Source organism: Panulirus ornatus, chromosome 25 (genome assembly GCF_036320965.1).
Source record: "Panulirus ornatus isolate Po-2019 chromosome 25, ASM3632096v1, whole genome shotgun sequence".
NCBI classification, from domain to species: Eukaryota; Metazoa; Arthropoda; class Malacostraca; order Decapoda; family Palinuridae; genus Panulirus; species Panulirus ornatus.
The window spans coordinates 26,029,860-26,055,695 of record NC_092248.1 but is presented as its reverse complement, the minus strand read 5'-3'; the positions used below and the strand labels follow the sequence as shown (position 1 = coordinate 26,055,695).

General features: G+C 42.6%; 1 protein-coding gene across 1 annotated transcript in view; it reads left to right on the top strand.

Annotated features, from left to right (window-relative positions):
* Positions 1-22,819, top strand: part of LOC139757323 (acyl-coenzyme A thioesterase 1-like) — a 198,621-nt gene extending 175,802 nt beyond the window's left edge. Inside the window, exons 7-9 of the mRNA XM_071677747.1 lie at positions 4,558-4,746; positions 16,690-16,884; positions 22,173-22,819. Coding sequence (XP_071533848.1) covers positions 4,558-4,746; positions 16,690-16,884; positions 22,173-22,355 — 567 coding nt within the window. The 3' untranslated portion in view covers positions 22,356-22,819. The remainder of the gene's footprint in view (positions 1-4,557; positions 4,747-16,689; positions 16,885-22,172) is intronic.
* The last annotated feature ends 3,017 nt before the right edge of the window (positions 22,820-25,836 follow it).

Below are 25,836 nucleotides of genomic sequence, written 5' to 3'. Positions count from 1 at the left end.
GATGTGCGCAGGAGGATGGATGTGCTGGAAATGAGATGTTTGAGGACAATGTGTGGTGTGAGGTGGTTTGAGCGAGTAAGTAGCGTAAGGGTAAGAGAGATGTGTGGAAATAAAAAGAGCGTGGTTGAGAGAGCAGAAGAGGGTGTTTTGAAATGGTTTGGGCACATGGAGAGAATGAGTGAGGAGAGATTGACCAAGAGGATATATGTGTCGGAGGTGGAGGGAACGAGGAGAAGAGGGAGACCAAATTGGAGGTGGAAAGATGGAGTGAAAAAGATTTTGTGTGATCGGGGCCTGAACATGCAGGAGGGTGAAAGGAGGGCAAGAAATAGAGTGAATTGGAGTCATGTGGTATACAGGGGTTGACGTGCTGTCAGTGGATTGAAGCAAGGCATGTGAAGCGTCTGGGGTAAACCATGGAAAGCTGTGTAGGTATGTATATTTGCGTGTGTGGACGTGTGTATGTACATGTGTATGGGGGGGGGGGGGTTGGGCCATTTCTTTCGTCTGTTTCCTTGCGCTACCTCGCAAACGCGGGAGACAGCGACAAAGTATAAAAAAAAAAAAAAAAAAAAAAAATATATATATATATATATATATATATATATATATATATATATATATATATATATATATATATATATATATATATATATATATATATATGTACGTGTGGGAAGAGAGGAAAGTGCTTGGTTCTCAGTGAATGTAGGTTTGCGGCAGGAGTGTGTGATGTCTCCATGGTTGTTTAATTTGTTTATGGATGGGGTTGTTAGGGAGGTGAATGCAGTCTGTTGGGGATGAGAGAGCTTGGGAAGTGAGTCAGTTGTTGTTCGCTGATGATACAGCGCTGGTGGCTGATTCTTGTGAGAAACTGCAGAAGCTGGTGACTGAGTTTGGTAAAGTGTGCGAAAGAAGAAAGTTAAGAGTAAATGTGAATAAGAGCAAGGTTATTAGGTACAGTAGGGTTGAGGGTCAAGTCAATTGTGAGGTAAGTTTGAATTTAGAAAAACTGTTGGAAGTAAAGTGTTTTAGATATCTGGGAGTGGATCTGGCAGCGGATGGAACGAGAACATTATCTCGGAAAGCAAAAATGGGTATGTTTGAAGGAATAGTGGTTCCTTCAATGTTGTATGGTTGCGAGGCGTGGGCTATGGATAGAGTTGTGCGCAGGAGGATGGACGTGCTGGAAATTAGATTTTTAGGACAATATGTGGTGTGAGGTGGTTTGATCGAGTAAGTAATGTAAGGGTAAGGAAGATGTGTGGAAATAAAAAGAGTGTGGTTGAGAGAGCAGAACAGGGTGGTTTGAAATGGTTTGGGCACATGGAGAGAATGAGTGAGGAAAGATTGACCAAGAGGATATATGTGTCAGAGGTGGAGGGAACGAGGAGAAGTGGGAGACCTAATTGGAGGTGGAAAGATGGATTGAAAAAGATTTTGAGAGATCGGGGCCTGAACATGCAGGAGGGTGAAAGGCGGGCAAGGAATAGAGTGAATTGGATCGATGTGGTATACCGGGCTCTACGTGCTGTCAATGGATTGAATCAGGGCATGTGAAGCGTCTGTGGTAAACCATGGAAAGTTCTGTGGGGCCTGGATGTGGAAAGGGAGCTGTGGTTTCGGGCATTATTACATGACAGCTAGAGACTGAGTGTGAATGGGGCCTTTGTTGTCTTTTCCTGGCACTGCCTCGCGCACATGAGGGGGGAGGGGGATGTTATTCCGTGTGTGGCGGGTGGCGATGGGGGTGGGTAGGGGCAGACAGTGTGAATTGTGTGCATGTGTGTATATGTGTGTGTCTGTGTGTGTATATATGTGTGTACGTTTGGATATGTGGGTGTGTATGTTTGTGTGTGTGGACGTGTGTGTGTGTTCGTGTGTGTGGGGGTGGGTTGGGCCATTTCTTTCGTCTGTTTCCTTGCGCACATGGAGAGAATGAGTGAGGAAAGATTGACCAAGAGGATATATGTGTCGGAGGTGGAGGGAACGAGGAGAAGAGGGAGACCAAATTGGAGGTGGAAAGATGGAGTGAAAAGGATTTTGTGTGATCGGGGCCTGAACATGCAGGAGGGTGAAAGGAGGGCAAGGAATAGAGTGAATTGGAGCGATGTGGTATACAGGGGTTGACGTGCTGTCAGTGGATTGAATCAGGGCATGTGAAGCGTCCGGGGTAAACCATGGAAAGCTGTGTAGGTATGAATATTTGCGTGTGTGGACGTGTGTATGTACATGTGTATGGGGGGGGGGGTTGGGCCATTTCTTTCGTCTGTTTCCTTGCGCTACCTCGCAAACGCGGGAGACAGCGACAAAGTATAAAAAAAAAAAAAAAAAAAAAAAAATATATATATATATATTCATTTATCTATTTTTATTATATTTTGTAGCTGTCTCTTGCGTTAGTGAAGTAGCGCAAGGAAACAGACGAAAGAATTGCCCAACCCACCCACATACACATGTACATACATACACCTCCACACACGCACATATACATACCTATACATCTCAGCGTATATATACACATGTACATAATTCATACTGTCTGCCCTTATTCATATCCGTCGCGACCCCGCAACACATGAAATGAGAATCCCCTTCCCACACATGTGCGCGAGGTAGCGCTAGAAGAAGACAACAAAGGCCACATTCGTTCACACTCAATCTTTAGCTGTCATGTATAATGCACCGAAACCACAGATCCTTTTCCACATCCAGGCCCCACAGACCTTTCCATGGTTCACTCCAGACGCTTCATATGCCCTGCTTCAATCCACTGACAAGACGTCGACCCCGGTATACCACATCGTTCCAATTCACTCTATTTCTTGCACGCTTTTCACCCTCCTAAATGTTCAGGCTACGATCACTCGGAATCTTTTTCACTCCATCTTTCCACCTCCAATTTGGTTTGCCACTTCTCGTTCCCTCTACCTCTGACACATATATCCTCTTTGTCAATGTTTTCTCACTCATTCTCTCCATGTGACCAAACTATTTCAAAACACCCTCCTCTGGTCTCTCAGCCACACTATTTTTATTACCACACATCTCTCCTACCCTTTCATTACTTAATCGATGAAACCACCTCACACCACATATCGTCCTCAAACATATGACATTGTTAGAACCACTATTCCTTCAAACATACCCATTTTTGCTCTCTGAGATATCGTTCTCCACTTCCACACATTTTTCAACGCTCCCAGAACTTTGCCCCCTCCCCCATAAATCTACAAGCTCTTCACCAGTTCCATTCAGAACACTTAACACCCCATGTACACCAATTATTCCCTCAACTTCCACATTACTCACCTTTGCATTCAAATCACCCATCACTATAACCCTCGTGCATCAAAACTACTAACGCACTCACTCAGCTGCTCCCAAAACACTTGTCTCTCATGATCTTTCTTCTCATGCCCAGGTGCATATGCACCAATAATCACCTATCTCTCTCCATCCACTTTCAGTTTTACCCATATCAATCTATAGTTTACTTTCTTACACTCTATCACATATTTCCACCACTCCAGTTTTATGAGTAGTGCTACTCCTTCCTTTGCTCTTGTCCTCTCACTAATCCCTGACTTTACTCGCAAGACATTCCTAAACCACTCTTCCCCTTTACCCTTGAGCTTCGTTTCACTCAGAGCCAAAACATCCAGGTTCCTTTCCTCAAACATACTACCTGTCTCTCCTTTTTTCTCATCTTTGTTATATCCACGCACATTTAGACACCCCAATCTGAGCTTTCGAGGAGGATGAGCACTTTCTGCGTGACTCCTTCTGTTTCCCCGTTTAGAAAGTTAAAATTTAAGGAGGGGAGGATTTCTAACCCCACGCTACCTTCCCCTTTAGTCGACTTCTACGACACTTGAGGAATGTGAGGGAAGTATTCTTTCTCCCCTATCCCCAGGGATATGTATATGAGAAGTGTATGGAACAAGAAGGAAAAGACTGAATTTGAGATGGAAGGGTGGAGTGAAGGTTTTGAATGATCTGGTGCTGAATATGCAAGAGGGTGAAAGGCATGCACGGGGCAAAGTGAACTGGAACTATATCTTATAATGGGATCGACCTGCACTCACTGGACTGAATCAGGGTATGTGATGCCCTCGGGGTATATCATGGAAAGGTCCACAGGGAGCTTTGATTACGATGCATTACGCATGACAGTTAGAGACTGGATCTGCGTGAGTGTGGCCTGTCGGTGTGTCCCTGGCAGAAGCTCGCTACCGTGGAAAATCAAGATCATATCCGGAAAAAAAGTGATGTAGCGAACTGTGTATTACGAGTGTGTCGGCATGTGTTAGATTATGGTACTTGTACATATCATAGTTTATCATCAGTTTTAAGACAACAGAAGCAGAATGTAACCAGACTCATATGACCTATTACATATCACAACACACATGATGGATGTTATGAATTATGTGTATTCATAACTTATAGAGAGTTCAGGGGTTAAGGAAAATGATTTATAGAGAGTTCAAGGGTTAAGGAAAATGATTTAGAGTGGAAGATGAACTTCATGTGAGCGTTTATCGTTGTTCCCAGGTTCTGAAGCCGCATGTTGGTGTCATTGGAGTAAGTAAAGGTGCAGATCTAGCTTTGTCTCTGGCCACCTTCATCCCTGAAGTTAAGGCTGCAGTGTGGATAAATGGATGCAGTGCTAATGTGCAGGCCAGCCTTCATTTGCATGATAGAACAATTCCAGGACTGGATTTTGAGCTTTCAAGAGGAGAGGTTTGTATGAATTGGAAATCTTTAAATGTTGATATATGAGTAGAGGTAAGTTAAGTGTTTATGTCTTCCCTATAGATTGGCCATTTTCCAGTGTAAAGCTAGACGGTATGTGCAGTTGGCCAGCAAAAGTTTGTTGTACATATATATTTGCTTTCCGGTTGCTCACAATATATTTGCTTATTTGTTACGTTTCCTCACTTATGGACAGAGCCATGTAAGCATTTAAAAGGGCATTTGCATGATGGAGTTTAAAATATCATTTTACACCCAAGATTAGGCTCATCCACGATGATTCACCGTCATCTTCAGGAGGCATGAGGTCACTCACTAACAGGTCACGAAGTAACCCGCTCAGGACTACCATATCATGGCGCAATGATAGAGTGGAGTTTGGCATCATTCATTAGTTCAAACTACACCGTGAACTCTTGTTTCCCATTGTTTTACACCTGATAGCTGTTTGTTCATATTTGCTTATTACACACAACATTCCTCATTGATGATGCTCCTGCAGACACCATCATCGACCATTCCACTGAATACGTAACTTTAGTGGATGTTACTACCTGCTTTTTACGTTGTTTGTTGTCTTACTTTTGTGTTATCACTGAGATAGGGATGTTACAATACTACCAAACTGTCTGTCTCCTGTGTTATCCCTGATTTGCTATGCCATTAAGTCCTGAGTCCTGTAGCATACTTACGTAACTTTCATTACCACTTTGTATCCTGTGTATCATACACCATAATACGGGTAGAAGTTGGGGCTGGAAACCCTTCCCTCTTGTAATATCACTGTACAAACAGGAACAGAAGAAAGAGCCAAGGAAGGATCTTTGCATGAAGGATCAGACTTGGGTGTGTGAGTGTACTTAGCTGCAACTAGGATGAAGAGAGAGACAGTATGTTTGATGAGAGAAATCTTCATGCTCTGGCTCAAGTTATAAATGAAATAAAGTAGATGGAAGAAAGCGAGTCAAATCCAAGCTAGTAAGAGGACAATAGTGAAAGAAAGAGTGGCATGTATTATGGAGATGGAACCAGACTGGGTTAAGGGTGCAAGTAGGCGAGTTTGATGGGTTAGAATGAAGATAAACTAAAAGAGGTGAGTGATTCTTAGCCTCTATGCACCTAGTAGTGAGAGGTTTGAAGAAGAAATGAGGGCATTTTCGGCGAAGCTGAGTGAGTGTATCGGTAATTATGGTGGAAAGGATCAAATACTGGAGATCTGGAGGCCAGGATGGGTGATGTAACTGGAGCCATCTGGTCTTCAGTGCAAATAAAAATGGGGTAAATGTTGCTTTGTTTTGTGCTGGGAGAGGAGTGGTGATTTTGAATTGATTTTTTAAGTAGGTGCGATCATACATACATAGATGAGTGGGGAGACTGGACATTACTAGATTATCTGCTAACTGACAGATATGCCAAGGAAAGGTGTTGTATATGAACATTAAATGTGAGGAGCAGGTGTTCATTTCTTGGTAGAGGTATATGTGACAGCTTATGGTGGTATTAAAAAGGGAAAATGCCATACATTTTGAAAGCTTTTGGTGTTATTGATAAGAGGTAATGGCATACATGTGAAAGAAGTGATAAAGTAAAAGAAAATATTTGGAAAAGTATTTTGTGAGCAGAACTACTAAAAACGATTGAGAGATGAATAACAGGATTAGAGCAGATTAAAGCTGATTGGATGAATGAAGTTGAGAACAGATGATACTTGGGGAAAGCATAGTTTAGATATGTGTGGCATGGTTGGAGGGGGAGACACTAGAAAGGCTAGCAGAGAGATGGACATACAAGATAGAATACGTAGTTTTTTTGTGAAATGTGGAAATTAGATAGCCATTGAAAGAAAACGGGTACAATCATGGATGTTATCTGTAGGGAAGGAAGGAGAGTGAGGAATACAAGAGAAAGTGGCAATAGCTCTAGAGAAAGGTGTCAGAGGTGAAGTAGAGGGCAAATGAGAGATTGGTTTTAGAGAGCATTAGTGAACTTTAGAGAGAATAAGAACATGTTTTGGAGAACAAGAGTACATCTGGCAGAGAGGATATGAACGTTTTGAAGAACTCAACGTCAGATGATGGAGAGGTAGACACGTCATGTTTGGGCTAAGGTGCGAGTCATGGCAGAGGGTATGAAATCCTTGAGGAGGATGAAGTGCGGCAGAGCAGCAACAGTAGAAGTGTATGGTATTCTAATAGGGATGTCAGTGCTGATGATTGGTTTGTCTCGTGGTTCTTCATCAGGACCAAGATGAGGTTCCATAATAGTGGTAAAACGTGTGATACATAGTGCTTTGGTAGAAAAGGCAAGACAGTAAGATCATCTCAGTCTTTGATGGTAGTTTATGTGCTCCAGTCTACTCATTAAAAACAGCGACTGGACCAAGAACACAAACCCATCTTTTGTGGTAAACCTGTCTAGTAAATAACTAGATAAAGATTCATTGTGTGCATTAGGCTATGGTTTAAGTTTTGTGTGCTCTAACAGGGAAGCCAACTGTGTTGATGTCACAAAGTCTTTCTGTAATTTAAAGAAATACAATAATTTAAGTAATGATGATATTAATATCTGTAAGGGTTTAGTGTATGCCAGTTTGTCAAAACCAGTGGAATCTAATTGCCCTAAAAGATTCATAAGAGCTATTAACACCTTCAAAAAAGACAAGGACATACATATTACTAAAGCAGATAAAGCTAACACTGTTGTAATTTTAGACAAAAGTTACTATTTATCTAAAATGAATGGTCATCTAAAAGATGACAGATCATATTCTAAACTTAGTAAAAATCCCTTAGAATCAGTTCATTCTCATTTCAATAAAGAAATGAAGTTGTTGTTGAAAGGTAACATTTCTCTTATCAAAAGTTTGTCATCTTTGTCCCCTTCATTGCCATATATGTATGGACTTATCAAAACACATAAACAGAATTTTTCAGCAAGACCTATAATGAGTTCAGTAAGCTCCATCACATATAAATTGTCAAAATGGTTAGTTTCTTTATTAAGCTCTATAGTGGGTAAGGTATCAAATTCTAATATCATGCACAATGTAGATTTAGTCAACAAGCTAAACAATATCAACGTTAATTTTGATTTTAAACTAGTTAGCTTAGATGTTTCCTCACTTTTCACTAAAGCTCCAGTTGATGACCTTTTAGAATATTTATTTGCTGTCTTGAATGATACTCATTTACCTGTTTCAAAGTCTGTTTTCATTGAACTGATAAAATTGTGTATAAAAGACTGTATATATTTCTCAGTGAATGTAGGTTTGCGGCAGGGGTGTGTGATGTCTCCATGGTTGTTTAAATTGTTTATGGATGGGGTTGTTAGGGAGGTAAATGCAAGAGTTTTGGAAAGAGGGGCAAGTATGAAGTCTGTTGGGGATGAGAGAGCTTGGGAAGTGAGTCAGTTGTTGTTCGCTGATGATACAGCGCTGTTGGCTGATTCATGTGAGAAACTGCAGAAGCTGGTGACTGAGTTTGGTAAAGTGTGTGAAAGAAGAAAGTTAAGAGTAAATGTGAATAAGAGCAAGGTTATTAGGTACAGTAGGGTTGAGGGTCAAGTCAATTGGGAGGTAAGTTTGAATGGAGAAAAACTGGAGGAATTGAAGTGGTTTAGATATCTGGGAGTGGATCTGGCAGCGGATGGAACCATGGAAGCGGAAGTGGATCATAGGGTGGGGGAGGGGGCGAAAATTTTGGGAGCCTTGAAGAATGTGTGGAAGTCGAGAACATTATCTCGGAAAGCAAAAATGGGTATGTTTGAAGGAATAGTGGTTCCAACAATGTTGTATGGTTGCGAGGCGTGGGCTATGGATGGAGTTGTGCGCAGGAGGATGGATGTGCTGGAAATGAGATGTTTGAGGACAATGTGTGGTGTGAGGTGGTTTGATCGAGTAAGTAACGTAAGGGTAAGAGAGATGTGTGGAAATAAAAAGAGCGTGGTTGAGAGAGCAGAAGAGGGTGTTTTGAAATGGGTTGGGCACATGGAGAGAATGAGTGAGGAAAGATTGACCAAGAGGATATATGTGTCGGAGGTGGAGGGAACGAGGAGAAGAGGGAGACCAAATTGGAGGTGGAAAGATGGAGTGAAAAAGATTTTGTGTGATCGGGGCCTGAACATGCAGGAGGGTGAAAGGAGGGTAAGGAATAGAGTGAATTGGAGCGATGTGGTATACCGGGGTTGACGTGCTGTCAGTGGATTGAATCGGGGCATGTGAAGCGTCTGGGGTAAACCATTGAAAGCTGTGTAGGTATGTATATTTTGCGTGTGTGGACGTATGTATATACATGTGTATGGGGGTGGATTGGGCCATTTCTTTCGTCTGTTTCCTTGCGCTACCTCCCAAACGCGGGAGACAGCGACAAAGCAGAAAAAAAAAATATTTCAATTCAATGGAGATTATTATGCTCAAAAATTTGGTATGGCAATGGATAATCCTCTTTCGCCTGCACTAAATAATCTTTATATGGAATTTTTAGAAACTAGATTACTAAAGGATATCTTACCTTCTAATGCAATTTGGTTTAGGTATGTGGATGATGTTCTTTGTGTTTGGCCAACAAATGAAAATTTGCAAATATTTCTCCCCCAAACAATTTAGTACCTTCAATCAAATTTACTGTAGAAAATGAAAATAATGGTATGTTACCATTTTCAGATTGCATGATCCATAGACAAGGAAACAAGTTTAAGTTTAGCATATACAGAAAACCCACCAATGTATGCTCATATATCCATTATTACTCATCTCAACATGACAGAGTTAAATTATCATCATTTCAATCTATGTTCCTTAGGGCATTACGTATTTGCAGTCCAGAGTTTTTTGATGATGAGTTCGAGAAGATATATTCTATTGGATCTAAGTTAAAGTACCCTAGATCTTTCATTGATCTATCCCTTAAGTTAGCAAAGAAATCATTTTATAGAGTTGAGCCCAAACCTCCAATTGACACCAAGAATCTTTTAGATCTCCCTTTTAATGATAATTTCACTTTACTTCCCATGTTGCTTAAATTCTTTAATGTAAATGTTGCCTTTAGCAACAATAGTACTATAAAGAATATCTTAATCAGGAATTCACCAGAAAATTCTCTTGGATGCACCTCAACTGAGTTATATTTCTCTCATGTCTCTCCTGATGATGTGAATATTACACGAAAGTGCACTTGGGAACTTATTGTGGGAGACCAAATTGGAGGTGGAAGGATGGATTGAATAAGATTTTGAGCGATCGGGATCTAAACATGCAGGAGGGTGAAAGGCGTGCAAGGAATAGAGTGAACTGGAACGAAGTGGTATACCGGTGTCGACGTGCTGTCAGTGGATTGAACCAGGGTATGTGAAGCGTCTGGGGTAAAGCACGCAAAGTCTTGTGGGGCTTGGATGTGGAAAGGGAGCTGTGGTTTCGGTGCATTATACATGACAGCTAGAGATTGGATGTGAACAAATGTGGCCTTTGTTGTTTACTCATAGTGTTATCTTGCGTGCACGCGGGGGAGGGGGTTGTCATTTCATGTTTGGCGGGGTCGTGGCGGCAATGAATATAGGCAGCATGTATGAATTATGTAGATGTGTATATATGTATATGTCTGTGTATGTATATATATTCATATGTTGAAATGTATAGGTACGTATATGTTCTTCTGTGGACGTGTATGTATATACATATGGTTATGGGTGGGTTAGGCCATTCTTTCGTCTGTTTCCCTGCGCTACCTCGCTAACGCGGGAGACAGCGTTAGCGAGGTAGCGCAAGGAAACAGACGAAAGAATGGCCCACCCCACCCACATACACATGTATATACATACACGTCCACACACTCACATATACATACCTACACATCTCAACGTATACATGAATATACACACACAGACATATACATATATACACATGTACATTATTCATACTGTCTGCCCTTATTCATTCCCGTCGCCACGCCGCCACATATGAAATGACAACCCCCTCCCCCCGCATGTGCGCGAGGTAGCGCTAGGAAAAGGCATCAAAGGCCACATTCGTTCACAATCATGCCCTGGTTCAATCCATTGACACCACTTCGACCCCGGTATACCACATCGTTCCAGTTCACTCTATTCCTTGCACGCCTTTCGCGCTCCTGTCAAGCTCAGGCCCCGATCACTAAAAATCTTTTTCACTCCATCTTTTCACCTCCAATTTACTCTCCCACTTCTCCTCGTTCCCTCCACCTCTGACACATATATCCTCTTTGTCAATCTTTCCTCATTCCTTCTCTCCATGTGACCAGACCATTTCAAAACACCCTCTTGTGCTCTCTCAACCACACTCTTTTTATTACCAAACATATCTCTTACTCATTCATTCTCACTAGATCAAACCACGTCACACCACTTATTGTCCTCAAACATCTCATTTCCAGCACATCCACCCTCCTCCGCACAACTCTATTTATTGCCCACGCCTCGCAACCACATAGCATTGTTGGAACCACTATTCCTTCAAACATACCTCTTTCTACTTTCCAAGATAGTGTTCTCGACTTCCACACATTTTTCAATGCTCCCAGAACTTTCGCCCTCTCCCCCACTCTATGATTCACTTCCGCTTCCATGGTTCCATCCGCTGCCAAATCCACACCCAGATATCTAAAACACTTCACTTCCTCCAGTTTTTCTTCATTCAAACTTACCTCCCAATTGACTTGTCCCTCAACCCTTCTCTACCTAATAACCTTGCTCTTATTCACATTTACCCTCAGGTTACTTCTTTCACACACTTTACCAAACTTAGTCACCAACTTGTGCAGTTTCTCACCCGAATCAGCCACCAGCGCTGTATCATCAGCAAACAACTGACTCACTTCCCAAGATCTCGCATCCACAGCAGACTGCATACATGCCCCTCTTTCCAAAACTTTTGCATTCAGCTCCCTAACAACCCCATCCATTAGTGTTTGGCCAACAAATGAAAATATAAAAATATTTCTCCCTTTAAGAATTTAGTAGCTTCCATCAAATTTACTGTAGAGAATGAAAATAATGGTATGTTACCATTTTTTGATTGCATGATCCATAAGCAAGGAAACAAGTTTAAATCTATCATATACAGAAAGCCTACCAATATATGCTCATATGTCCATTATTAATATTCTCAACATGACAGAGTTGAATTATCATCATTTCAATCTATGTTCCTTAGAGCATTACGTATTTGCATTCCAGAGTTTATTGAGGATGAGTTTGAGAAGATATATTCTATTGGATCTAAGTTAAAGTATCCTAGATCTTTCATTGATAAATCCCTTAAGTTAGCAAAGAAATCATTTTATAGAGTTGAGCCCAAACCTCCCATTGACACCAAGAATCTTTTAGTTTTCCCTTTTGATAATAAATTTACTATACCTCCCATGTTGCTTAAATCCTTTAATGTTACTGTTGCCGTCAGCAACAATAGTATTATAAAGAATATCTTAATCAGGAATTCACCAGAAAATTCTCCTGGATGCCTCTATTGTGCCATGTAGAAATTGTGATAAATTCTATATTTAGCAGACTGGTAATGATCTTTCTGTTAGACTCAAGCAACATAAATATAGAATAAGAACGGCACAAAAATCAAATGCCTTGTTTAATCACGTTAAAACTATGATCATTGTATTGACTGGAGTAATGCCCTCTCGGTTATTAACTCTAACTCTATTACCAAGAGAAATATCATTGAATCTTCTATTATTGAATACACAAAGAATTATAATCTTAATATTAGTGAAGGTGTATACAAATTAGATAACTTTATTGTTTAGGAAGTTTGTAAAATGATACGTTTATGAACGCTCGTTGTCTGTCTTGGACAATCGCATGTTTACCAAATGGCGTCCTGGCTTCGTCTCTTCGATGTATATCAACTGACTGTTATATTTCTCACTTGTGTCTCCCCTGATGATGTGATTATTACACAAAGTTGCACTTGGGAACTTGTCCTGTTTCATTTTCCCCCGTGGACTCATAGGAATATCTTGATCACGCGGAAAATTGTGATCTTTTCCAATATACATATATATATATATATATATATATATATATATATATATATATATATATATATATATATATATATATATGTATATATATATATATATATATATATATATATATATATATATATATATATATATATATATATATATATATACACATTTTTTTTTTTTTGCTTTGTCGCTGTCTCCCGCGTTTGCGAGGTAGCGCAAGGAAACAGACGAAAGAAATGGCCCAACCCACCCCCATACACATGTATATACATACACGTCCACACACGCAAATATACATACCTACACAGCTTTCCATGGTTTACCCCAAACGCTTCACACACCCTGATTCAATCCACTGACAGCACGTCAACCCCGGTATACCACATCGATATAATTCACTCTATTCCTTGCCCTCCTTTCACCCTCCTGCATGTTCAGGCCGCGATCACACAAAATCTTTTTCACTTCATCTTTCCACCTCCAATTTGGTCTCCCACTTCTCCTCGTTCCCTCCACCTCCGACACATATATCCTCTTGGTCAATCTTTCCTCACTCATTCTCTCCATGTGCCCAAACCATTTCAAAACACCCTCTTCTGCTCTCTCAACCACGCTCTTTTTATTTCCACACATCTCTCTTACCCTTACCTTACTTACTCGATCATACCACCTCACACCACACATTGTCCTCAAACATCTCATTTCCAGCACATCCATCCTCCTGCGCGCAACACTATCCATAGCCCACGCCTCGCAACCATACAACATTGTTGGAACCACTATTCCTTCAAACATACCTATTTTTGCTTTCCGAGATAATGTTCTCGACTTCCACACATTCTTCAAGGTCCCCGGATTTTCGCCCCCTCCCCCACCCTATGATCCACTTCCGCTTCCATGGTTCAGTCCGCTGCCAGATCCACTCCCAGATATCTAAAACACTTTAATTCCTCCAGTTTCTCTCCATTCAAACTTACCTCCCAGTTGACTTGACCCTCAACCCTACTGTACGTAATTACCTTGCTCTTATTCACATTTACTCTTAACTTTCTTCTTTCACACACTTTACCAAACTCAGTCACCAGCTTCTGCAGTTTCTCACATGAATCAGCCACCAGCGCTGTATCATCAGCGAACAACAACTGACTCACTTCCCAAGCTCTCTCATCCCCAACAGACTTCATACTTGCCCCTCTTTCCAAAACTCTTTCATTCACCTCCCTAACAACCTTATCCATAAACAAATTAAACAACCATGGAGACATCACACACCCCTGCCGCAAACCTACATTCACTGAGAACGAATCACTTTCCTCTCTTCCTACACGTACTCATGCCTTACAACCTCGATAAAAACTTTTCACTGCTTCTAACAACTTGCCTCCCACACCATATATTCTTAATACCTTCCACAGAGCATCTCTATCAACTCTATTATATGCCTTCTCCAGATCCATAAATGATACATACAAATCCATTTGCTTTTCTAAGTATTTCTCACATACATTCTTCAAAGCAAACACCTGATCCACACATCCTCTACCACTTCTGAAACACACTGCTCTTCCCCAATCTGATGCTATGTACAAGCCTTCACCCTCTCAATCAATACCCTCCCATATAATTTACCAGGAATACTCAACAAACTTATACCTCTGTAATTTGAGCACTCACTCTTATCCCCTTTGCCTTTGTACAATGGCACTATGCACGCATTCCGCCAATCCTCAGGCACCTCACCATGAGTCATACATACATTAAATAACCTTACCAACCAGTCAATAATACAGTCACCCCATTTTTTAATAAATTCCACTGCAATACCATCCAAACCTGCTGCCTTGCCGGCTTTCATCTTCCGCAAAGCTTTTACTACCTCTTCTCTGTTTACCAAATCATTTTCCCTAACCCTCTCACTTTGCACACCACCCCCACCAAAACACCCTATATCTGCCACTCTATCATCAAACACATTCAACAAACCTTCAAAATACTCAGTCCATCTCCTTCTCACATCACCACTACTTGTTATCACCTCCCCATTTGCTCCCTTCACAGAAGTTCCCATTTGCTCCCTTGTCTTACGCACTTTATTTACCTCCTTCCAGAACATCTATTTATTCTCAACAAAATTTAATGATACTCTCTCACCCCAACTCTCATTTGCCCTCTTTTTCACCTCTTGCACCTTTCTCTTGACCTCCTGTCTCTTTCTTTTATACATCTCCCACTCAATTTCATTTTTTCCCTGCAAAAATCGTCCAAATGCCTCTCTCTTCTCATTCACTAATAATCTTACTTCTTCATCCCACCACTCACTACCCTTTCTAATCAACCCACCTCCCACTCTTCTCATGCCACAAGCATCTTTTGCGCAATCCATCACTGATTCCCTAAATACATCCCATTCCTCTCCCACTCCCCTTACTTCCATTGTTCTCACCTTTTTCCATTCTGTACTCAGTCTCTCCTGGTACTTCCTCACACAAGTCTCCTTCCCAAGCTCACTTACTCTCACCACCCTCTTCACCCCAACATTCACTCTTCTTTTCTGAAAACCCATACAAATCTTCACCTTAGCCTCCACAAGATAATGATCAGACATCCCTCCAGTTGCACCTCTCAGCACATTAACATCCAAAAGTCTCTCTTTCGCGCGCCTGTCAATTAACACGTAATCCAATAACGCTCTCTGGCCATCTCTCCTACTTACATACGTGTACTTATGTCTAGCTCGCTTTTTTAATGAGGTATTCCCAATCACCAGTCCTTTTTCAGCACATAAATCTACAAGCTCTTCACCATTTCCATTTACAACACTGAACACCCCATGTATACCAATTATTCCCTCAACTGCCACATTACTCACCTTTGCATTCAAATCACCCATCACTATATATATCACTATATAATATATATATATATATATATATATATATATATATATATGTATATATATATATATATATATATATATATATATATATATATATATATATATATATATATATATATATATACATATATACATATATGGAAGCGGAAGTGGATCATAGAGTGGGGGAGGGGGCGAAAATCCTGGGGGCCTTGAAGAATGTGTGGAAGTCGAGAACATTATCTCGGAAAGCAAAAATGGGTATGTTTGAAGGAATAGTGGTTCCAACAATGTTGTATGGTTGCGAGGCGTGGGCTCTGGATAGAGTTGTGCGCAGGAGGATGGATGTGCTGGAAATGAGATGTTTGAGGACAATGTGTGGTGTGAGGTGGTTTGATCGAGTGAGTAACGTAAGGGTAAGAGAGATGTGTGGAAATAAAAAGAGCGTGGTTGAGAGAGCAGAAGAGGGTGTTTTGAAGTGGTTTGGGCACATGGAGAGGATGAGTGAGGAAAGATTGACCAAGAGGATATATGTGTCGGAGGTGGAGGGAACAAGGAGAAGAGGGAGACCAAATTGGAGGTGGAAAGATGAAGTGAAAAAGATTTTGTGTGATCGGGGCCTGAACATGCAGGAGGGTGAAAGGAGGGCAAGGAATAGAGTGAATTGGAGCGATGTGGTATACCGGGGTTGACGTGCTGTCAGTGGATTGAAGCAAGGCATGTGAAGCGTCTGGGGTACACCATGGAAAGCTGTGTAGGTATGTATATTTGCGTGTGTGGACGTATGTATATACATGTGTATGGGGGTGGGTTGGGCCATTTCTTTCGTCTGTTTCCTTGCGCTACCTCGCAAACGCGGGAGACAGCGACAAAGTATAATAAAAAAAATAAAAAATATATATATATATATATATATATATATATATATATATATATATATATATATATATATATATATATATATATATATATATATATATTTGTATATGATAATTTGCAATTTTAATCTGCCATAAAAAGGTAATCAATTATATTTATTTCCAGTTTAAAGATGGTGTTCTGGATGCTTATGAAATGTTGAATGACCCACTGGATTATCCAGAAACAGTTATTCCCATCGAGACGGCAGATGCTCACTTCCTGTTCATAGCTGGATGTGATGATCGAAACTGGAAAAGCGAAGTTTACGTTGACCAAGCCATTGATCGTCTAAGGAGGGCTAACATGAACAACTATGAGGTACGTGGCCACTGCTAACATGAACAACTATGAGGTACGTGACCACTACTAACATGAACAACTATGAGGTACGTGACCACTGCTAACATGAACAACTATGAGGTACGTGGCCACTGCTAACATGAACAACTATGAGGTACGTGACCACTGCTAACATGAACAACTATGAGGTACGTGGTCTATTGTTAACATGAACAACTATGAGGTAGGTGGTCCACTGCATAGCCCTCGAGTAGCAGCAATTACACTGTCTTTTCAGAGTTCCTGTTAGTTAGGATTTCGGATTTTAGTGTTAGTTCTACTCTCTCTCTCTCTCTCTCTCTCTCTCTCTCTCTCTCTCTCTCTCTCTCTCTCTCTCTCTCTCTCTCTCTCTCTCTCTCTCTCTCTCTCTCTCTCTCTCTCTCTCTCTCTCTCTCTCTCTCTCTCAAGGTGAACATGCTGTGCCATAGCTTGTCATGACTCTCTTCAGCTGTTTACCACATTCTTTTTTCTACAAAACCTCTGTTTTACCCATTATTTCTTACCCTCCCCACAGCACATTAGGTCATCAGCTATGATATATCCAAACAGTTACTGTTTTCTCTACTTTTTTTTTTTATCTATGTCCCATGCCATGCATACATGGGACCACATCATACATACCCATCTTTGACCTCCCAGACAGTGACCTCTGTCCACACATTCCTCCAACGCCGTTCATCCACTGCCAGGTTTACCCCAAGGTATCTGACACACTCATATTTCTTCATGCAAACCTACACTTCAGTCATCCTCTTTCTGTCTCTTCCCAGTATTGAAACCTTAATTATATTTAATTGACAAGAGACCGTGTATTAATGATGGATGATTTAAATGCAAAGTTGAGTAATGTGGCAGTTAAGGGTATTACTGGAGTCATATGACATTCAGGAAAGTGAATGGAAAAGGTAAAATGTTTGAGGAGTTGTGTGTTGAAGGAATGTTGATTGTCAATACCTGATTCAAAAAGAGGGATTTTTTCTTTATATTGAAGACTTCAGTCACGGACAAAAGTCCATGTCAAGGCCAGGCCTTAATTGTAATATAGAGTAAATATGAAACGGAAAAATAAAGTGAAGAACATTTATTTTGAAATGTGCCAGGTCATAGTTACTGGGGGAAGACATAAGATAATTCCAAAACTTTGTCGTATAAGGAAAGAAGCAGTTATCAAAAAGGCCCACCCTTGAGTTGTTGATGGCCACACAATAATCATGTTATGCAGCATCTTGCATCTACGACACGTTCGCTGCTCTGGCCATCATGCAGCACCGACACCTGCACTGCTCTGGCCATCATGCACCACCGACACCTGCACTGCTCTGGCCATCATGCAGCACCGACACTTGCACTGCTCTGGCCATCATGTAGCACCGACACCTGCACTGCTCTGGCCATCATGCGGCGACTGAAGGTGACGTGCGTCCCTGTCTCAATGTGTGCCGGGGTCAGGTTCTCCACAACGTCCAGTATGATGTGGCCATTCAACATGGTCATGGCCCTCACAGCAGGCACGAGAGCCACACTACTCATGGCCCACACAGCAGCCACGTGAGCCACACTGCTCATCACCCACACAGCAGCAACGTGAGCCACACTACTCATGGCCCACACAGCAGCCACGTGAGCCACACTACTCATGGCCCACACAGCAGCCACGTGAGCCACACTGCTCATCACCCACACAGCAGCCACGTGAGCCACACTACTCATGGCCCACACAGCAGCCACGTGAGCCACACTACTCATGGCCCACACAGCAGCCACGTGAGCCACACTACTCATGGCCCACACAGCAGCCACGTGAGCCACACTGCTCATGGCCCACACAGCAGCCACGAGAGCCACACTGCTCATGGCCCACACAGCAGCCACGTGAGCCACACTACTCATGGCCCACACAGCAGCCACGAGAGCCACACTGCTCATGGCCCCCCACGGCAGCCAAATGAGCCACTCTGCTTATGGCCCACACAGCAGCTAAGAGAGCTACACTGCTCATGGCCCACACAGCAGCAACGAGAGCCACACTGCTCATGGCCCCCCACGGCAGCCAAATGAGCCACACTGCTCATCACCCACACAGCAGCTAAGAGAGCTACACTGCTCATGGCCCACACAGCAGCCACGAGAGCCACACTGTTCATGGCCCACACAGAAGCCAGGAGAGCCACACTGTTCATGGCCCACACAGCAGCCAGGAGAGCCACACTGCTCATGGCCCACACAGCAGCAACGAGAGCGACACTGTTCATGGCCCACACAGCAGCCAGGAGAGCCACACTGTTCATGGCCCACACAGCAGCCAGGAGAGCCACACTGCTCATGGCCCACACAGCAGCAACGAGAGCGACACTGTTCACGGCCCACACAGCAGCCACGACCGCCACACTGCTCATAGCCCACACAATAGCCATTTTAACTTCACTGCTCGTGGCCCACACAGCAGCCACGAGAGCCACATTGCTCATTGCTCACACAGCAGCCACCTTAGCCACACAGCAGCTACGAGAGTCACACTGCTCATAGCCCACACAGCATCCACGAGAGCCACAGCTCATGGCCCACACCGCAGCAACGGGAGGCTCACTTCTCATGGCCCACACAGCAGCCGCGAAAGCACATGCTTATGGCCCACACAGCAGCCACGACCGCCACACTGCTCATGGCCCACACAGTAGCCACGTGAGCCACACTGCTCATGGCCCACACAATACCCACGTGAGCCACACTGCTCATGGCCCACACAATACCCACGTGAGCCACAGCGCACCAACAGAAGGAGGGCTTAACGCACATCTTTCAGAAGCGAGGTGTCTGTCTGCAGAACTGAGGAAGGGCGTAATGGAAGTGGGCAAGAATTGGAGTGAAGGCCACTTTCAGTGTGTCTAATGCTGCGTGGTGGTCTGGTCTCCACTGGCAATCATTGCTGGGGTTGAGGAGGGAGTGTGGATGTCGCCCTCTGTTGCCATCCTGGGGTGAAGTCTGCTACCTGGTTCACGAGACTGACCTGAGGTCCATGATGTTGGTGAGGAAGAAGAATTGTGCTCACCTGACCTGGATCTGCACTCACGTCCTCATCTGTCATGCCATACCCACACAACTGGCAAACCCGCTGCCATACATGGTTATGACGTGTTTACGAATGCCAAACGAGCACCTCATCCATGACCTTGCCACAGTTGTTGATGCCTTCAAGTGCCATGACGTCACGTCTGTAAAACTTGTTGTGCTGTGGAGAGAATCCGGTGTGGGTGGTCAGGCAGTGGCCACTGAGTTATGAAGGTGGTGAATGGCTGTACATCCTCTACCAGCTGCCAGGATCTCGTGGTGCAACAGCTGTAGGCAGAGGCCACTTGTCACCCCAGGCAGGACATGTGGCCACACTGGGAGCACCTCTCACCCCAGGCAGGACATGTGGCCACACTGGGAGCACTTCTCTACCCAGGCAGGACATGTGGCCACACTGGGAGCACTTGTCACCCCAGGCAGGACATGTGGCCACACTGGGAGCACTTCTCTACCCAGGCAGGACATGTGGCCACACTGGGAGCACTTGTCACCCCAGGCAGGAATTGTGGGCCACATTCGGAGATCTTCTCATACCACGGAGGACATGTGGCCACTTGGGAGCAATTTTCACCCCAGGCAAGAAATGTGGCCACACTGGGAGCACTTGTCACCCCAGGTAAGACATGTGGCCGCACTGGGATCACTTCTCACCCCAGGCAGGACAGGTGGCCATACTGGGAACACTTCTCACCCCATGCAGTATATGTGGCCACACTGGAAGCACTTGTCACCCCAGGCAGGACATGTGGCCACACTGAGAGCACTTGTCACCCCAGGCAGGACATGTGGCCACACTGAGAGCACTTGTCACCCCAGGCAGGACATGTGGCCACACTGAGAGCAATTGCCACCCAATGCAGGATATGTGACCGCAATGGAAGCACTTGTCACCCCAGGTAGGACATGTGGCCAACTGGGAGCAATTCTCACCCAAGGCAGGACATGTGGCCACACTGGGAGCACCTCTCATCCCAGGCAGGATATGTGGCCACACTGGGAACACTTCTGACGCCAGGCAGGACATGTGGCCAACTGGGAGCACCTCTCATCCCAGGCAGGACATGTGGCCACACTAGGAGCACTTGCGACCCCAAGAAGGATGTGTGGCCACACTTCTTCACCCCAGGCAGGACGTGTGGCCACATTTGTCACTCCAGGCAGGACGTGTGGCCACATTCGTCACCCTACGCAGGACACGCAGTGCTTGTCTGGTCCACCATCAGGATGTAGTGCGGCACCATCGCCATCACAACATTGACGATGTTATGATTGTGGGCGGCGCGGGTTGTGGAGCGCTTGTGACATCTTTTGTACAGTGTGTGAGGTGGCTGGAAGGTGGCCTGGGTGTTGTAGTCTGCGACACAAGGGGAGGGAGGGAGGGAGGGAGGGCGTGGCACAATCTAGATGGAGGATTGATGGCCAAGAGTTGCTTGATGTCAGACATGATGAGTCAGTGTAGTAGGGACGTGTATGCAGTGTTCACACAACTCTGTATCGTCACTTGGGCTTCCTGAGGGCGACGTGGAAGGCTTATCCTTCATACTGGCACCGTTCCTCGAGGCTCACCTGACGTAACGTTACCTTGTGTTTAACTGTGTGAGTCATCTTCCTTGTGTGGCTTGAGGTACATACATCAGCATTAATGGTTCAAAACTGGACTTATGTCTCGTTAAACATTGAGAAAAATAATGAAATGATCTATCAATGTTCCTCTTCTTTCATATGTTTATACTATAAAATGTTCTCAGTGCTCCGTCCATAGCTGATAAAATCAGGTTTAGAAGGATAAAAGACTTACTGATCCTACGCTATAGTTCATTGTTCTCTTTCCATTTTGATAAGACATTTGTTGGTTCCTGACAGTAAGATGCCACAGGTGTGTCAGCGACGACATCATACATTTGGTTGGGTTGCTATATTGTCGTTCAGTCTTGTCTCTTATGATGAATTGTTCAAGGCATTGAATAAATATCAAAAAATTCATTTTGTGGGATAAAACAGCTTCGAATACAAAACGTAAAAAAAAAAAAAAATACTCCAAGGTTTCAGATTATAGTTGAGACAAATGTACATTTCTCAAAATTCATGTCTTGGCTTGCAATAAAGTGTACTGCCTTTATTTGATATTAGTAATATTTGATTTCTGTAGCGAGAACAGTAATTCTGATTTATGAATGAGTAATCATTGATCATTGCAGGTTCACAAGTATCCTGGGACTGGTCACCTCATAGAACCACCATATACGCCACACTGTCCAGCATCATATCACAAGATGATTGGTATGCCATTAATGTGGGGAGGTGCCACAGTGCCCCACCTCAAATCCCAGGAACATTCATGGAGTGCAACACTGAACTTCCTCCGTACATATATACACTGAGTGTAGTTGTGTCGTACATATATACACTGAGTGTAGTTGTGTCGTACATATATACACTGAGTGTAGTTGTGTCGTACATATATACACTGAGTGTAGTTGTGTCGTACATATATACACTGAGTGTAGTTGTATCGTACATATATACACTGAGTGTAGTTGTGTCGTACATATATACACTGAGTGTAGTTGTGTCGTACATATATACACTGAGTGTAGTTGTGTCGTACATATATACACTGAGTGTAGTTGTATCGTACATATATACACTGAGTGTAGTTGTGTCGTACATATATACACTGAGTGTAGTTGTATCGTACATATATACACTGAGTGTAGTTGTATCGTACATATATACACTGAGTGTTGTTGTATGGGTACGTATATACGCTTGGTATTGTTGTATCATATATATATATATATATATATATATATATATATATATATATATATATATATATATATATATATATATATATATATATATATATATATATATATATATATATATATATATATATTTTTTTTTTTTTCTTTCTTTCAAACTATTCGCCATTTCCCGCATTAGCAAGGTAGCGTTAAGAACAGAGGACTGGGCCTCTGAGGGAATATCCTCACCTGGCCCCCTTCTCTGTTCCTTCTTTTGGAAAATTAAAAAAATAAACAAGAGGGGAGGATTTCCAGCCCCCCGCTCCCTCCCCTTCTAGTCGCCTTCTACGACACGCAGGGAATACGTGGGAAGTATGAGAATGAGAGAGAATGAGCGAGGAAAGTTTGACCAAGAGGATATATGTTTCATAGGTGGAGGGAACGAGAAGTGGGAGAGCAAATTGGAGGTGGGAAGATGGAGTGAAAAAGATTTTAAGTGATCGGGGCCTAAACATGCAGGAGGGTGAAAGGCGTGCAAGGAATAGAGTGAATTGGAACGATGTGGTATAACGGGGTCGACGTGCTGTCAATGGATTGAACCAGGGCATGTGAAGCGTCTGGGGTAAACCATGGAAAGTTCTGTGGGGCCTGGATGTGGAAACGGAGCTGTGGTTTCGGTGCATTATTACATGACACCTAGAGACTGAGTGTGAACGAATGTGGCCTTTGTTGTCTTTCTTAGCGCTACCTCGCGCACATGAGGGGGGAGTTGGTTGGTTATTCTATGTGTGGCGAGGTGGCGATGGAAATGAAGAAAGGCAGACAGTATGAATCATGTACATGTGTATATATGTATATGCTGTGTGTGTATATATATGTATACATTGAGATGTATAGGTATGTATATTTGCGTGTGTGGACGTGTATGTATATACATGTGTATGTGGGTGGGTTGGGCCATTTCTTTCGTCTGTTTCCTTGCGCTACCTCGCAAACGCGGGAGACAGCGACAAAGCAAAATAAATGAATATATATATATATATATATATATATATATATATATATATATATATATATATATATATATGTATATATATATATATATATTTATATATATATTTTTTTTTTTTTTTTTTTTTTTTTTTTTTTTTTTTTTTATACTTTGTCGCTGTCTCCCGCGTTTGCGAGGTAGCGCAAGGAAACAGACGAAAGAAATGGCCCAACCCCCCCCCCCCCCCATACACATGTACATACACACGTCCACACACGCAAATATACATACCTACACAGCTTTCCATGGTTTACCCCAGACGCTTCACATGCCTTGATTCAATCCACTGACAGCACGTCAACCCCTGTATACCACATGGCTCCAATTCACTCTATTCCTTGCCCTCCTTTCACCCTCCTGCATGTTCAGGCCCCGATCACACAAAATCTTTTTCACTCCATCTTTCCACCTCCAATTTGGTCTCCCTCTTCTCCTCGTTCCCTCCACCTCCGACACATATATCCTCTTGGTCAATCTTTCCTCACTCATATATATATTTTTTTTTTTTTTCAAACTATTCGCCATTTCCCGCGTTAGCGAGGTAGCGTTAAGAACAGAGAACTGGGCCACTGAGGGAATATCCTCACCTGGCCCCCTTCTCTGTTCCTTCTTTTGGAAAATTAAAAAAAAAAAAAAAAAAATTGAGAGGGGAGGATTTCCAGCCCCCCGCTCCCTCCCCTTTTAGTCGCCTTCTACGACACGCAGGGAATACGTGGGAAGTATTCTTTCTCCCCTATCCCCAGGGATAATATATATATATATATATATATATATATATATATATATATATATATATATATATATATATATATATATATATATATATATATATATATATATATATATATATATATATATATATTCTTATGGGCCCACGGGGAAGAATGAAGCACGAAAAGTTCCCAAGTGCACTTTCGTGTAATAATCACACCATCAGGGGAGACACAAGGGAGAAATATAACAGTCAGTTTATATACATCGAAGAGACGAAGGTAAGACGCCATTTGGTAAACATGTATATATATATATATATATATATATATATATATATATATATATATATATATATATATATATATATATATATATATATATATTGATTATATGTTGATTATTGTTCTGTCGTACATATATACACTGAGTATTGTTGTATCGTACACACACACACACACACACACAGACACACACACACACACACACACATATATATATATATATATATATATATATATATATATAATTTTTTTTTCTGTCTCCCGCGTTTGCGAGGTAGCGCAAGGAAACAGACGAAAGAAATGGCCCAACCCACCCCCATACACATGTATATACATACGTCCACACACGCATATATACATACCTACACAGCTTTCCATGATTTACCCCAGACGCTTCACATGCCCTGATTCAATCCACTGACAGCACGTCAACCCCGGTATACCACATCGATCCAATTCACTCTTTCCTTGCCCTCCTTTCACCCTCCTGCATGTTCAGGCCCCGATCACACAAAATCTTTTTCACTCCATCTTTCCACCTCCAATTTGGTCTCCCTCTTCTCCTCGTTCCCTCCACCTCCGACACATATATCCTCTTGGTCAATCTTTCCTCACTCATTCCCTCCATGTGCCCAAACCATTTCAAAACACCCTCTTCTGCTCTCTCAACCACGCTCTTTTTATTTCCACACATCTCTCTTACCCTTACGTTACTTACTCGATCAAACCACCTCACACCACACATTGTCCTCAAACATCTCATTTCCAGCACATCCATCCTCCTGCGCACAACTCTATCCATAGCCCATGCCTCGCAACCATACAACATTGTTGGAACCACTATTCCTTCAAACATACCCATTTTTGCTTTCCGAGATAATGTTCTCGAATTCCACACATTCTTCAAGGCCCCCAGGATTTTCGACCCCCCCCACCCTATGATCCACTTCCGCTTCCATGGTTCCATCCGCTGCCAGATCCACTCCCAGATATCTAAAACACTTTACTTCCTCCAGTTTTTCTCCATTCAAACTTACCTCCCAATTGACTTGACCCTCAACCCTACTGT